Source organism: Mya arenaria, chromosome 17 (assembly GCF_026914265.1).
Source record: "Mya arenaria isolate MELC-2E11 chromosome 17, ASM2691426v1".
In the NCBI taxonomy this organism is placed as follows: Eukaryota; Metazoa; Mollusca; class Bivalvia; order Myida; family Myidae; genus Mya; species Mya arenaria.
In genome coordinates, this window is record NC_069138.1 from 29,536,072 (window position 1) to 29,552,647 (window position 16,576).

The 16,576-nt window shown below is 37.4% G+C and overlaps 1 protein-coding gene across 4 annotated transcripts; it reads left to right on the forward strand.

Annotated features, from left to right (window-relative positions):
* Positions 1-693: 693 nt before the first annotated feature.
* Positions 694-16,476, forward strand: LOC128224212 (queuine tRNA-ribosyltransferase accessory subunit 2-like). Of its 4 annotated transcripts, none has more exons than XM_052933982.1 (12): positions 694-774; positions 6,176-6,368; positions 6,709-6,855; positions 7,588-7,669; positions 8,344-8,512; positions 9,707-9,877; positions 10,844-10,943; positions 12,303-12,391; positions 14,137-14,237; positions 14,560-14,688; positions 15,030-15,155; positions 16,351-16,476. In XM_052933982.1, the coding sequence occupies exons 3-12, from the start codon at positions 6,732-6,734 to the stop codon at positions 16,463-16,465; spliced, it is 1,206 nt and encodes a 401-aa protein (XP_052789942.1). In that variant the 5' UTR covers positions 694-774; positions 6,176-6,368; positions 6,709-6,731; the 3' UTR covers positions 16,466-16,476. The 4 variants fall into 4 exon arrangements, with proteins under 4 accessions (XP_052789942.1, XP_052789943.1, XP_052789945.1 ...); XM_052933983.1 differs by having other exon boundaries at positions 6,176-6,291; XM_052933985.1 differs by lacking the exon at positions 694-774 and adding an exon at positions 4,764-4,817.
* The last annotated feature ends 100 nt before the right edge of the window (positions 16,477-16,576 follow it).

Sequence of the window (16,576 nt, forward strand, 5' to 3'; positions counted from 1 at the left end):
CTTTCACGGGATGGGGGGATGGGGGATTTACCCAGGAGTGGGATTTGTAGGAATGTGGAAAACGCCCAATGGAGAGGATACCCTTATTCCCCTCAAATTAGACCAGGGAATTTTAGGCATATTCAGGATGCATTTTGTGATAGTAGGCGTGAGGTTCCTAGGGTTTTAAAGGGTTCACATGCTGCTTTTGTGGCTACGGAAATAAAACCTCAAATAGGGACAGTGGGCTCCCAGTCCTTTCACGCTCATGCACATGAGTATTCACATGCTCAGGGGGGTGAAGGTACGGGGGTAGTATTTAGAGCCCCGTTACAATTCTCCAGGGTTAGGGTGAAGGTTACATTGGAGCTGGGTATAGCGTACCCATGTCACAACGTCCCCACTTGTAACTTATCCTAATGCATACAACTACCACCATGAACCTTCGTCAGAGGTTATATATATGGGGACAACTGGAAGTCGATGGCCAGTCCTACGGTAGCTGGTTTGTAGTGTCTTCAGGTCACAACGTCCCCCACCTGCGATTTGTCCTAATGCTTACAACTATGCAAGCATAAGAAATAGCAGAAATCAGCCACCATAAAATTTAGACATCTTAATAACATCAAATATTTTTAAAAAAATCCTCAATTGGTTCATATTAACACATTTTCTCATTTCCCTAAAAACTATTTTCCTGTAATTGCATACACCCTTGCATGTATTTCTATGTAACGTGTATTCGCGACAGACCTAAGATGCCGGTGTTTTGCTGTTCACTGTTGCAATTATAAGGTAATAGTCAATGTAATGCCATTATTACTTTATTCTGTGCATCAATTATACATATGAACCAGAGAGGCAGATTTTGTTTATACAGAGAGAGATTTGGTGTCCACAGCCTAGATAGAGACTAATCATTTTATCTATGCACCAGTCATTTGTAACCACGGCCCCCCAGGTCCGGGGGTACACCGGGGATAGCCGGGGAAATGGGCACTTGCTTAGGGTCCCTTGGTGCGGGGGCATTTGGCAGGTATTTTACCATCTGTTCTTCACCGCAGGGCAGAGATTTTACCCGGGGTTGGCTGGACCGTAAGTCAAAGAACCCGCTATTTTCCGGACCCGGGGGGGGCCGTGGTTACAATTGACTGGTGCACTATGAATGACTAAACAGAGACTGAGAATGAGAGAGGTACATGAAGCCTAGATTTTACTAAATTCTGAATTATGTCTACTTCGTTGTATTGGTGAACTTGATGTACTTTTTGTGTCGCCTGAAAAGACGACATATAGGGGTTACTTTTGTCTGCGGCGGCATTGGCGTCGGCGGCGTCCGTGTCCCATTTTTGCTTGTCCGGGGCAAAGGTGCTCGTCACATTGCCTGGATACATTTTTTTATAATTTTTTTTTTATGCCCCCGAAGGTGGGCATATTAAAATCGCACCGTCCGTCCGTCCGTCCGGCTCTGTAATTTTCCCTTGTATGGACAGATTTTAAAATAACTTGCCACATGTGTTCCACATACCAAGACGACGTGTCACGTGCAAGACTCGTGTCCCTACCTCAAAGGTCAAGGTCACACTTAGTGTTTATTCACAATGGAGTGCTGCATATAAGGACATAGAGTATAGGTTGTCGTGCCCGGGCTGTAACTTTCTCTTGTATGGACAGATTTTAAAATAACTTGCCACATGTGTACCACATACCAAGACGACGTGCCGCGTGCAAGACCCGTGTCCCTACCTCAAAGGTCAAGGTCACACTTAGTGTTTATTCACAATGGAGTGCTGCATATAAGGACATAGAGTATAGGTTGTCGTGTCCGGGCTGTAACTTTCCCTTGTATGGACAGATTTTAAAATAACTTGCCACATGTGTTCCACATACCAAGACGACGTGTCGCGTGCAAGACCCGTGTCCCTACCTCAAAGGTCAAGGTCACACTTAGTGTTTATTCACAATGGAGTGCTGTATATAAGGACATAGAGTATAGGTTGTCGTGTCCGGGCTGTAACTTTCTCTTGCATGGACAGATTTTAAAATAACTTGCCACATGTGTTCCACATACCAAGACGACGTGTCGTGTGCAAGACCCGTGTCCCTACCTCAAAGGTCAAGGTCACACATAGTGTTTATTCACAATGGAGTGCTGCATATAAGGACATAGAGTATAGGTTGTCGTGTCCGGGCTGTAACTTTCCCTTGTATGGACAGATTTAAAAAAAAACTTGACTCATGTGTTCCACATACCAAGACGACGTGTCGCGTGCAAAACCCGTGTCCCTACCTCAAAGGTCAAGGTCACACTTAGTGTTTATTCACAATGGAGTGCTGCATATAAGGACATAGAGTATAGGTTGTCGTGTCAGGGTTGTTACTTTCCCTTGTATGGACAGATTTTAAAATCACTTGCTACATGTGTTCCACATACGAAGACAACGTGCCGTGTGCAAGACCCATGTCCCTACCTCTAAGGTGAAAGATACACTAAGTGTTTATTCACAAGGGAATTCTGAATATAAGGACATAACAATGTAGGTTGTCAAGTATGGGTGGTATTTTTTTATGTTCAGAGGCAATTTAAAATAACTTGCCATATGTATTTGACACGTAAAGGCAAGATAAACTTTTCATGTACTGACCTTGTTCGTAGGTCAATGTCACATTCGGGGGCATTCGTCATATACTGTGACAGCTCTTGTTTTTTTTGTTTTTTTAATTTTAATTATTATTTATTTTGGTCAAAATAGTGAATATATGTCATTTAAAAAATTATTCCACAATTTTTCATATAATACTAATTTTCTTTCATGAAAAATTGTGGAATAATTTTTTAAATGACATATATTCATTATTTTGACCAAAATAAATAATAATTAAAATTAAAAAAAAATAAAAAAAAATAAAAAAAGAATGTATTACTGTATCCAGGCTATGTGACGAACACCTGTGGTCCGGGGTATATCTCCTAAATTATTATTTAATTGGTATCAACTTGAAACTTCATATGTAGATAGATCTCATGGAGGGCAAGTGCAGTGCACCAAAACCGTAACTCTTGCTTCTATATGTTTAGAGTTATTGCCCTTTGTTAATTTTCATGCTTAAAGTTTTGTCCGGGGCATATCTTGAAGAATATAAGAGGTATCAACTTGAAACTTCATAGCTAGATAGATCTCATTGAGGGCAAGTGCAGTGCACAGGAACCGTAACTCTTGCTGCCATATTTTTTAGAGTTATACTCTTGCTTCTATATGTTTAGAGTTATTGCCCTTTGTTAATTTTCATGCTTAAAGTTTTGTCCGGGGCATATCTTGAAGAATATAAGAGGTATCAACTTGAAACTTCATAGCTAGATAGATCTCATTGAGGGCAAGTGCAGTGCACAGGAACCGTAACTCTTGCTGCCATATTTTTTAGAGTTATTGCCCTTTGTTAATTTTCATGCTTAGGTTTTATCCATGGCATATCTCGTAAACTATAGGAGGTATCAACCTGAAACTTATTCCGTAGGTGTATCTGATTGAGGGCAAGTGCAGTGCACCAAAACCGTAACTCTTGCATCTATATGTTTAGAGTTATTGCCCTTTGTTAATTTTCAAACTTAAATTTTGTCCGGGGCATTTCTCGAAAATTGTAAGAGTTATCAACTTGAAACTTTATAGATAGATAGATCTTATTGAAGGGGATCGCAGTGCACAAAAACTGTATCTCTTGCTTCCATATTAGAGTTATTGCCCTTTGTTAATTTTCATGTTTAACTTTACCTTGCACACTTTTTTATTGTGATTGGTCTTTGTCCGTCGTCCGTCCATCAACAATTGCTTAAAGAATATCTCCTCTGAAACTACCTGGCCAAATTCAATGAAACTTGACAGGAAGCTTCCTTGGGTGTTCCTCTACAAAAATACAACAAGGGGTTACGATTGATTAACAACAACAACAACAAAATGGCCGACTTCCTGTTTTGCTTTAAAAAACATCTTCTCTGAAACTATCAGTCCAAATTCAATGAAACTTTACAGGAAGCTTCCTTGGGTGACCCTCTACAAAAATACAACAAGGGGTCATGATTGATCAACAACAACAGCAACAACAACAAAATGGCTGACTTCCTGTTTTGCTTAAAAAAAACATCTCCTCTGAAACTACCACTCCAAATTCAATGAAACTTTACAGGAAGCTTCCTTGGGTAACCCTCTACAAAAATACAACAAGGGGTCACGATTAATCAACAACAACAACAAAATGGCCAACTTCCTGTTTTGCTTTTAAAAAAACATCTCATGCCAATCTAACAGCTATAATGTCGACAGTAAATAATTTGTCAGGCGACACATCCGACTCGCGGAGTTCTAGTTAAGTTTCTATAATGAGTCATTGTCACTCCATACGCTTTAGTCCAAAAAATTGTACGTTGACGGATTATTTTACGATTTTTGATATGGCAAATCCTTCACGTATAAATTGTTTTGTACCAAAAGTGGGTAGTTATTCCGATCGGGATTCCAGGTTAAAGCATATTGCGTCTATAAAATATCATAAAAATAAGAAATATTACCGGATAATGTTATTTTAAGTTCCGTACACAATAAAATAAATATCCAACGAATAATTATGAGTTTGATGGGTTTTTCTTCATTTCAAAACATAGCAATATATACATGAAGGGCACCTGCAAGGTTGCAATTCACAGTTTTACAACAATCAGAACACTTCGGCCATGGCAGAGTTGTTACCATTGTATTTACAAGGTCTGTCTCCAAGCTTGTCGGAGGTGGCTGAGTTATTACGATTGGGTCGAGTTGTTCCGCAAGTTTAGTTTTATTGGAAAGGTAAATCATGTTTTTTTAATGCATTTAATGCTTGTTTTGTGCAAAATAGCTTTGCACTTACATGGTAAAATATGAATATAAACCTTAATTATCCATTTCAAACAGAAAATACTTCACTTAATACAATTTTAATATTTTTCAAACCCACCTGGTTTTTGCACAAACCCGATTGGAAGAATCTTGTATAACATGTCTATTATAAATTTATTTTAGACTACATTCGCAAATTATTAAACCCCCCCACCCCCCCACTGTACTTCCCCTTAATGCACTGTTACTACCCCTCTTGTCATCATGACTTCTATTGCCATTTCTACGCCATTACTATCCTTCCCATCACTGTTTAAACACTCCCATCAGCTTTTACCACTCCTGGCACCTTTAAAATCCGAGCTACAATAATGAGCGATCAGCAGTACTCTTATTATTTCGACATTTCTTATGTATCCCTGTCTCGAGTCTGCCATAGTAAAAAAATTGTCAAAAGACTCATTGACGGCCATTTCGGTGGACTATTAAAAATCCCTGTCGATTCTACGCCTGATATTGTCATTTTTATTTCTCTCTTTTCGACATATTGTTTAGCCTTCTGATACTGTTACTGCCCCTTTACATGCAGTTGTGAACCCATCCATCAACATTTCTAATCTTTTTGTCACTGCTGTTAACACTCCCATCACTGTCATTTTCCCTTCGTAATTATTGTTGAGCTATCCATCACAGTTACAACCCCCTTTGTTGCTTTTAAAACCCTTCCTGTTACTTCCCCATTTGCTGTTTTTATCTGTGCAATTATTTTAACAAAAAAAAGTTGTACTGTCCAAAATTGAACATTGGCCAGATTTCTGATATGTATGTAAGAAGTTAACGCAATGATTTTACAGTTGTCTGTTGTAGACTGTAAATCATGTATTGCTGCAGACATGTGAACTCTATCGGCGGACTAGACAAAATCTAATGCTTTTTAGACTCTTCTACCGCCCTACCGCTGTATGTACCGCTTTTTACATCCAGTAAGGTCATAAATTTGCCATAATGTAACTGCAGTCAGCTGGTTACACATTGCTGGAAGGCAGAGATTAACACCATTACTATGGCGGTGCCTGTCACGATTCTACCAATTAGCACAATCACTTACTGATGGAAAACTACTAACTCTTATCTTTAGTAGAAGGTAGAGCAATGAGATAATATATGACAAAATTTCATTTGAAGTGTACCAAAAAAACTAAAGAAATCACAGAATACATGCATGGTACCTACCTCTCTGGAGAAACAAATCTATCTCTCTGGCACAGCCAGAGGTTCACATACATGTATGATTACTGACCCATTTAATTAATTTCATTTCATTTCAGCATCCAGCTGGCTCTGGCTACGACGCAGTGAACCAACTTGGAAACCAATATAGATGAGGTTGTGACTGATCACCACTACCTGCCCAGCCATCTAGAGGGTGTACCAAGATAAGAGGGTAAACACCCAGTGACAGATTGCCACTCGGCTGAGAACATCTACGTGAAGCTGTACAGCTATATCTTAACAACAGTAGTCAGTGTTTCTTTAAGTTTGAAAATGGGGCCATATTTTGGCTCCATTCACAATCCCAAAAAGTATTGTAATTTACAAATGTTCAATAATTACAATCATTTTTTTAAATCTTAACAAGTCCCCTAGTACAGTTATGTTTGAATGCAGTCCATCTCTATTTTTTTTATCAAACCCAGGATCTTAAATGGGTCGTTGCCTCGTTTCTTTGTTTGAAATATCCTATACTGGTAAATTCACAATCTTATGCCTTTGGTTTCTATTTTTACGATTTTTACCCGTTCACAAATAAATTGGAATAAAGGCACTGGTAGAAAATCTAAATTAAGTTTTATTTAAACAGGTAGCAGAGAAGAAAGGTTGTGAATGATGAAGTTCACAGTCCAGTGCGTACGAGGACAGGGTGCGAGGCTGGGAAAACTATCAGAGATGGGTAGACAGGGAAGCATGACGCTAGATACACCTATGTGCATGCTCTACACTAGAGGAGGTAGAACATTGATGAAATTACTTTTTTGCTTTCATGTCACCTAAGTAACATGGCAGCATGTAGGAATCATGTTATCCAGCAGCAGTGGTGGCGGAGGCGTCTTCATACTTTCATGTCCCCTCGCTTACTAAAACATTTTTTATCCTAAACTTGGTGACAATGTTGATTAGCTTATTATCTCAACTGAGTGTCATCAACAGTCAGATCACTTTATTAACTCCAGAGTTATGGCCCTTGAAAATTAAAAAAATGACAAATTTCACTTTGTCTGGTCTAAAATTTGATAATTTCTTGTCCAATCTTTACCAAACTAGCTTACAGTACAATGTTTATGGTGAGTTAGATCAACAGCAAGATCATGATATTAACTCTGGATATGGCTCTTTAATTGTCAAAAAAAGTTGGCCACTTGTTGACTTATTCACTTATTGAATTATTATCTGCTCTTTACCAAACTTAAATGCAATGTTATTGGCATATCAAACTTATTTTAGGTAGTTGTCACTGAAAGAAATAGGTAAAAGTGTTTATGTTTTTTTTCAATTGAAATTGATTTATAATGTTCATGTTTCTCCTGATAAATAATTGTTAAAAAGAATGGACTGCTAGAAAATCTTGTTTATTACTGTTTATATTGAAAAACTGAAACAAAGCAAAAAATGCACTGCTGTGTCAATTTAACCAGCTTTGTACATGACATGTATATAATTTAATATTGTGTGTTTTTTTCAGGTAGCGCCCCATTCCTCGGTCATGACCTGTTGAAGAGATTGGATGGTGTTCCTGCAATGGTACATATGCCCGTCAACCTACTGTATGCATCTCATTCTTGTTTTTTGTAGCTTCTCTGCTTTTCAAAGTTAACAACATGATTAATGACATCATTAAAAACTTTAAAATGTGAAATATTTTATTACATTCTTGTTTATTATAAACAATAACTGGCGAAACATTTGTCTCAAATCTTGTTAGAAATACTGCAAATCACATGCGTATCCATTAAACTTTCGGAGCAGTAACTATTAGAAAGTTAACAAGGACTACGTTAACAATGTTGTTAGCTTTAACAAAGTTCTGAACAATCCCGCCAATGTTTATCGTTCCTTTAGTGTTGATTTCAGCATTCAAATTCAAATTCATAACTAAAAACATGTGTGAAAGATATTAACAAAAAACATCGTGCATCGTTTGGGCATAATGTTTGTTAAGTAAGTGCAATATCTCTTACTAAAAATATTTTTTCAATAATGCCTCTTGATCAATGGTTTAAAATTCTCATTTTTCTTGATTAAACCAACCACCCTGCAGCTCTTGGGTAACTGATGGGTGTGGTCCAACACACACGATCATTTTAGAATCAGACAGTGTTTTCAATCTGATGATGTCGAGACCCACTGATGGCAAACCATCACACCAAACCCACCCTAGCTGTACTATTTTATTTTATTTAAGGTGGAATCAAAACTAAAATCTACAACATAATTTCAGGGCAGAGTACCAGGAGACAATAGAAGGTTATAAGGAAGGTATGGCAAAGTTTGCTGCATTGGATGATAAAATAGTGTACACATCGTCACATGACCCAGCAGTTGAAGTTCCGTCGGGGAAAAATGACAAGGCGAGCATTGGCGTGTGGGGGAAAGGTGGAAAAGTCAGGGTGAGTCTTGGTAGTTTCATCTGTTTAGGGCTCATATTTACTTATAGTCTCAAGGCTGAGTTTTGACTTTAGACTCATTCTTTATATAACTTTCTTCCTATTAAATTTTTATTGTGAAAATTGCTGAAATTATTACCACTTGAAATGCTCACTTAGCTTTTTTGTCACTCGAGTCTGAACTCAAGACTTGAGACTGTTTGTAATTATGGCTCCTGAACTCAGACTTGATACTGTTTGTAATTATGGCCCCTGAACTCAGACTTGATACTGTTTGTAATGATGGCTCCTGAACTCAGACTTGATACTGTTTGTAATTATGGCTCCTGAACTCAGACTTGATACTGTTTGTAATTATGGCCCCTGAACACAGACTTGAGACTGTTTGTAATAATGGCCCCTGAACTCAGACTTGATACTGTTTGTAATTATGGCTCCTGAACTCAGACTTGATACTGTTTGTAATTATGGCTCCTGAACTCAGACTTGATACTGTTTGTAATTATGGCCCCTGAACACAGACTTGAGACTGTTTGTAATAATGGCCCCTGAATTCAGACTTGAGACTGTTTGTTATTATGGCCCCTGAACTCAGACTTGATGCTGTTTGTAATAATGGCCCCTGAATTCAGACTTGAGACTGTTTGTTATTATGGCCCCTGAACTCAGACTTGATGCTGTTTGTAATTATGGCCCCTGAATTCAGACTTGATACTGTTTGTAATTATGGCTCCTGAACTCAGACTTGATACTGTTTGTAATTATGGCCCCTGAACACAGACTTGAGACTGTTTGTAATAATGGCCCCTGAATTCAGACTTGAGACTGTTTGTTATTATGGCCCCTGAACTCAGACTTGATGCTGTTTGTAATTATGGCCCCTGAATTCAGACTTGAAACTGTTTGTAATCTTGGCCACTGGCCTCAGACTTGGGACTGTTCATAATCTTGACCCCTGTCCTCAGACTTGGGGCTGTTCAAAATCTTGGCTCCTGGACTCAGTCTTGAGACTGTACATAAATGTATCAATATATCAATGTATGTTTTTCTCTCGAGTACAGTGTTTCATATTTGGAACTTAACATAATATCAATGTAAGCTCTTCTTTTGAGTACAGTGTTTCATATTTGGAACTAAACCAGCCTTAGACATTCTTAATTTTTTTAATATTGACATAAAAACTCATTTCTTTTCTAGCTTGACACAGATGGGTTTATAAAGCTACAGGAAGCGATACAACCAGACTGGTTTCAGTGTATGTCAGATGCGGATACAGACAAGATGAGCACAAAAAAACGTGCAATAAAGGCTGTGGATAGGACACTCATCTTTCTCGAAGATATTATGGAAAAACGGGGCAAGTCTAAGGTATTCCCACTGGAATGATGAACTTAACAGCTAATTTAGTACAAAGCTTTTAATATTATGCCCCCCTTCGAAGAAGAGGGGTATATTGCTTTGCGAATGTCGGACGGTTGGTTGGTAGGTCGGTCCGTTTGATGACCTGGACATATGGTCATCAAACTTGACCCCTATTGATTTTAGTGCTCATCGGGTCAAAGGTCAAGGTCACAGTGACCTTAAATGATAAAAGAATTTTAAAGCAGGTCTGAGTGATAACTCAACAATGCCTAGACCTATGGTCATCAAACTTGATATGGAAGTTGGGTCTGAACAGTAGATGACCCCTAATATTTTTGAGGGTTATCCGGCCAAAGGTCAAGGTCACAGTGACCTTGATTGGTTAAAGGTTCACCGAGTTTGGGCCTGACCAGTAGATAACCCCTATTGATTTTAAGGGTCAAAGGTCAAGGTCACAGTGACCTTGAATGATAAAAGGTTCTCCGAGCGATAACTCAACAATGCCTGCACCAATGGCCCTCAAACCTGACTTGGGGGTTGGGCCTGACCAATAGATGACCCTATTGATTTTAGGGGTCAAAGGTCAAGGTCACAGTGACCTTGAATGTGAAAATTTGTTCGAATGATAACTCGACAATGCCTGCACCCATTGCCCTCAAACTTGACTTCGGGTTGCGTCTGACCTGTAGATGACCTCTCATGATTTTAGGGGTCATTGGGTCAAAGGTCAAGGTCACAGTGATCTTGAACAAATAAAGTTGTCTGTGTGATAACTTGACAATGCCTGCACCCATGGCTCTCAAACTTGACATTCAGGTTTTTGGTGACCAGCTGATGACTCCTATGGATTTTGAGGTCATAGAGTCAAAGGTAAGAACAACTTGCCCTCGATATTTCTGTTTGATAACTATTGGGTATACATTCATATAAAAGGAAAAAGGAATTACATTTAGTTATTTTCATATTTTACAGGTTTTACAGAAGAGCTGTGTGTTTGGCAGTCTTGTAGGAGGTTATCATGCACGCCAGAGAGAAAAATGTGTTCAAGAAACTGTTGCCATGGGCGTTGATGGTAATTAACAAATTTTGTTAACTGATTAAACTGTGGTCAGACAGGGCTTTTCTATAGTACCTACAGGTCCGACTATCGGACCCATTCCCAAAGCAAAATATTAGATATTTTTCCCAATCCTCGGAAAAAAATCACAGTCAAAGGTATTATTTTTTTTATTTTATTTTTTATGATAGTCTTTTTACCTGTACTGCTTCATTCAACATACTAATAAATGATGTAATGTAATGTTTTGGGAATAATTGAATTCAGAAATCATTGATTTTCATCACATTCAGAGATCTATCATTATGAAATATTATCTGGTGTCATAATTTATTGTAATAGATATTTACAACCCAAGGATTGATATTTCAGCCATTTTAGGTCGTTCCAAAGGGAAAAGAAACTTATATTTAATAATTTCCTCATTTGCAGGAGACTGAAAAGCTTGGTCTTTTAACTGTACAATTTCCCAATTTAGGCATATTGGTGACGCAAATTTTCCCAAAATGTCTAGGGTCTTTTTCCCAAAATGGGCAGAAAAAGCCCTGCCAGATAAGAACCAGCTTCCCGACTTGGTTGGTCCAGCATTGGTTTCAGTCCCACCACTGGAGCACTTTCCTCCCAGGTTAATTCTACTTGTTTGTGAAGAGTATTGTTCATATTAAGGAGTTGAATATTAATCTGAATCAGTTGAGTCTAAACAAACAAGCTCAGCAAAAAATGGTCTACTTAAGTCTAATTCCAAGCTGCATTGAGCCTGTGTTAAGTTTATTTTAGTACAGGAAGAAAAATAGTGCTGTTTTGGTTGTCATTTTTTGATGAATTTGTTTAGACTTTATCACAAAACATGGAATGATACGGTGTACTTTTTGTACTGCTTACAATAATAATAATTATTGGATGGATGTGCCTCTGCCCACAATCTTTACAAACAGCCCTCTTTTTAAAGATTTTATTAGCTTTTTGCTATTTTTGTAAAGAAACAAAACTAGGTATTCAGGTGGCAGCATGCACAAACATATACCTTGGCCATTACTGAAAAATGTTAAGGCATTCAGATAAAATTGTGTACAAATATTGCCAGAGACAAAACACACAGGAGTATCAAGAACCATAACTCTGGCGTAAATAGTTGTACAGTTATCTCCCTTTTTCACTGAAAATAAACAGTGGCTGTCGAGATGAGCATCAGCATCCAATTGCGGTGCAAATTGTCAACAAAAATTTCTGAAAGCAATTTCTTTAAACTGTTATCTTTACTTTATAAAGGCACTGCAGTGCAGTATTTAGGCCTGCTGGCCTAGTATTTCTTCCAAACTCATCACTGCATAATCATAACCGAATCAACCCAAAACATTTTATTATTTTTTACAGGTTTTGTGATAGAAGGGTTCCATAGTGGTGGAGCAAAAACAGAGGAGTTTGACGTGGAGGATGTAGCAGATCTTATCAAATCAACAATGGTAAACCTTAAACAATTCATGTTCTCTATAATAATTCTTAGCTTGTCTTTTTGCAAAAAAAAATCTAGGTTTTATGATAAGTTTGGTGTCTTTGTCGGCCAGAGACAAAACGCATAATATTATGTGTGGCAAGGCCCACAAAAATTATTATGCGCCTTTTGACCAAAATTCTGATGGGAATTCGCAGGGCTTTAAAAATTTGACAATTTGCTGGTCTGGACCAATTTTTACCTCGCTGGACCGATTTAGTATATAAAAATCAGTCCGATTTTTTTTTATAATTCAGGGATAATTCTAGTAAGCAATTTCCGCGATTTCTCGCATAAAAATTGCTCAAATCGCATACAAATTACATAAATGCGAGAAATTCTCGCGCTTGATCACAGTTTGTGCCTTTTCCCTTTTGTTGTTTTACAAAATAAAGCATCATAGTCGCAGATAGGTTCTTGTTTATATTTATTGAATTACACATGAATTGCCTCCCCTTCATTTAATGCATTTGTCTTAATATCGAATGTTTTGATCGATATCATCCATGCACTAAGTCTTGTTTTCAGGCATTTTTGCGACCCAGAATAATTTTGTTTACGTGAGCTACCAATGCATTTTAAATGCGTCTACAAGATCGGAAGCATCAAAATGTCTAATCAGAAAACGTTGTTTGCATTCTTGTAAAAGCCTCTGGACCAAAATAAAATACCAGGTTTAGATGAAAACAACAATGGAAAGCCTTCATATCACAAAAAAAGTCAATGCACCTTTCAGCAAAAATGGCTTAATCCTATTTTTTGCTCAAGTATAACAAGTATGAATGTTGATGCTATCTGAACTGTAAACCCTTTCAAGTCAAACAAGTGTATATATTATATCTATCAAGTTACTGTTATGGATTGGTTTATCACTGCGTTTTATTATCCATGTATTATAAAAATCTCACTGAAATTAAAATTCTCTCGCCAATTTTGGACAAATGGGAGCAATTCTCTTATTGAAACTCTGACATAGAAGAATTATCCCTGTAATTTCGGTCCAAAATTGTTTTAAGTCAATGAAAAAGGTAAAACTTGTAATACACAAACCATGCATGTCATTTAACTGTGGTATTAACATGCATTCTCTTGAATGATTCATGTTCTGAATTGCTAGTAATATTCATTTCAACTTTGCACTGCTTTGTCTAACAGGAACAGCAGAGGAGTTTGAAGTTAAATTTTAAGTTTGTAAATGGCTTTAAAGGATAGTTTAAGGAATGTTTGGCATGACAATCCCTGCTGTGCATCTCCTGCTAATTGCACTGATGTAACAGTTTCCTGTTTATTTGTTTATTGGCTCAGGGCCATTTAGGGTCCATTTCTATAACAAAACCTCCAAAACTGCACTGGAGGATATTCAGATCAGAGATCTGATAAGACAATTAGGCAATAAGATTAAGATCAATACACAGAGGTTGTGTTCAATACACGGTTTTTGGGGGAAGGGGTGGGGGCGTTCACTTATAGAAGGATTATAGAAGTAAGATTTTTCTGGGTTTTCCAGTTTCCACTCTTGAGTAAAACCACATTTAGACACACTGGATATTTCAACTACTTGTAGTATTGCAAGGTTAAATACTCAACATTGCTTCTCTTGTAGAAGTTATTACCAGAGATGTGTCTGATGCATGGAGTCGGAAGGCCAGCCAGTGTACTAAAGACTTGTAACAATTACTTGTATACCTGTATTATTCTTCATTCCCTCTCTTGTAGAAGTTGTTACCGGAGAATTGTCCTCGTGTGATGCACGGAGTCTGGAGACCAGACAGGGTCCTTGAGGCTGTCGAGATGGGTGTCGACATCTTCGACTCCTCGTATCCTTTTGTTGTTACTGTATTTTTTGTTGCAAAAAACATTAACCAGTAATGTTTACAAGTGCCCTTAATTTCTGTTTTATAGTTTCTCATAAGTTATTAACTCAACTAACTGGTCAGCTGCAGCCAAATTTATGAAACTGATTCAAAATCTTTGGTGATGTACAATTTGGCAAAAATGTTTATTGATTGATCAATATAGATCCACTATTAACCTATTTAATCATAATTTCAGTGTGCAATCTAGAGTTATTTTCTGGGACTCATGCTCATGTACATTGCTTATGTCCAATTCATTTTTATAATCTTTAACCCTCTGCAGTTACCCATATGTGTTAACAGAGCGAAGTCATGCTCTTGTGTTCAACTTTCAATACAAACCCAACCCAGAGGCCCTGACAGAGGACAGGCAAAACAATGAGGGATTTACGATAGACCTGAAAGAAAAAAGGTAATGTTAGGTTCATAGTCACATTTTTAGGGAAATTTACAGTAAACTTTGAGCAAACTGTTATTTCAGTGAAATAATAGAAGAGAGTTTGACAAATAACATGAATAATGTGTACTGTGACTTTGACTGTAAAATATTATGCCTAAAGCCAGGATTCAAATGATTTTTGTAAGGGTGAGATTAGACCTCTCATCGTTTTTGACACACATGTTAACAACAGCCATTAGGTTTGAAAGAAAAATAACTGCTGTTTAAGCACGTTTTTGATACAAAAACGATAGATGTATATTCCAAGTGTTGTAGACGAATGTGTGCATACGTGTATTCTATTTTCGTTCCAGATATGCAGATGACTTCAGCCCTTTACTCTCGGGCTGCACTTGCTTCAGTTGTACAAACTATACTCGGGCTTACATGAACCATCTTTTCAACACCTCAGAACTCCTGGGATCCATTCTCCTCATGCTGTAAGCCTTTTCAGCTTGTCTGGGGTTTTTTGTCGTAGGCTTCATAGAGTTAGCATTGTCGTCTGAATGCAAAACCTTAAACCTAAAAAACTGTTTACATGAAATTTGGTACAAATGTTGTCAGAGACAAAACACACATTTATAGCAAGGTCCATATCTCTGGTTTTAATAATTGTCGAGTCATATCCCTTTTTTACTGAAATAAAGAAGACAAATGTTTGCATTTGCTCTTGTTGTAAATAATTAATCTGAAAGTGAAATTTAAGTTTGCAGTGGTAAAATTAGCCGACTTATGGTTCGATTGATGTATATTCAATTATGTTTAATTGCCAATTGTTAAGGGTACCCTTATGGTCAACTAAGTAAGGCTAATAGTGTATACCCACATTGAGTACTATACCTGGTAAGGTTTTAGCCAAGTTTTAAGGACCGGGTGCTAAAGGCAAAAAGAGTCATTGTATAGGGCTGCAAAGAACTTGAACATTAAAAATTCAATAGAAAATGTAAGGAATTGTGTTTAATTGATGTATGTTAGGATTCAAGTGCCAATTATGTAAAATGTATATGTATTTATAATCTTATTACAAGTAAAAAACAAAATTCTATGAATGCAGAAGGGTGGCTATGCTGGTCTCTAGAAGGCATGATACCAAAATGGATATGGTGCAACACCCTTCCTTAACTATCTAGTTCAAACACTTACTGCATTATGTGGTCACCTGCCTTAAAGCTGCACTCTCACAGATTTACCATTTCTACAACTTTAAAAAAAAAAAAAATTCTTGGAAAGAGCAAATTTTTGCGAAAATATCTTTAAACCAGATGGCTGACAAAAAATCAGATCGTAGATTTTCATATTTCTGTTCGAAATTTAATGTTTTATGACTTAAACCGTTACTAACGGTTTAAGAAAAATGCATTAAACATCAATTTTTGAACTTTAATATAAAAATCTGCAATCTCATTTTTTGTCAGCAGTCGTATATAACTGGTTTCCATGGATTTTCGCAAAGATTGGTTTGTTCCAAGACAAAAAATAAATAAGTTGTCAAAACGTTCAATCTGTGAGAGTGCAGCTTTAAGCAGCTAGTGTGGCTGTTTCCCCTAGGTACTGCTTAATACTGTATACACAGGCTGATACATGAGATGTATTGTCCCAATGTTTCTATTGAAATGCATGCCTTGTATATTTCAGGCACAACTTCCACCAATATTTTGGGTTTTTTTCCACCATCAGAGAAGCTTTGGCCGAAGACAGATTTCAAGATCTTGTGAAATGTGTGTTATCTCAGATTGAAATAAAACCTTGACAGTAATTTTATTTCTGATTTGCCCCGTTGTTCTGGCCTAAAAAAAATACATTTGGTTCGGGTTACCCGACCCTACCTACGGAATAGGCGCCGACCCTACCGTTTTTATAG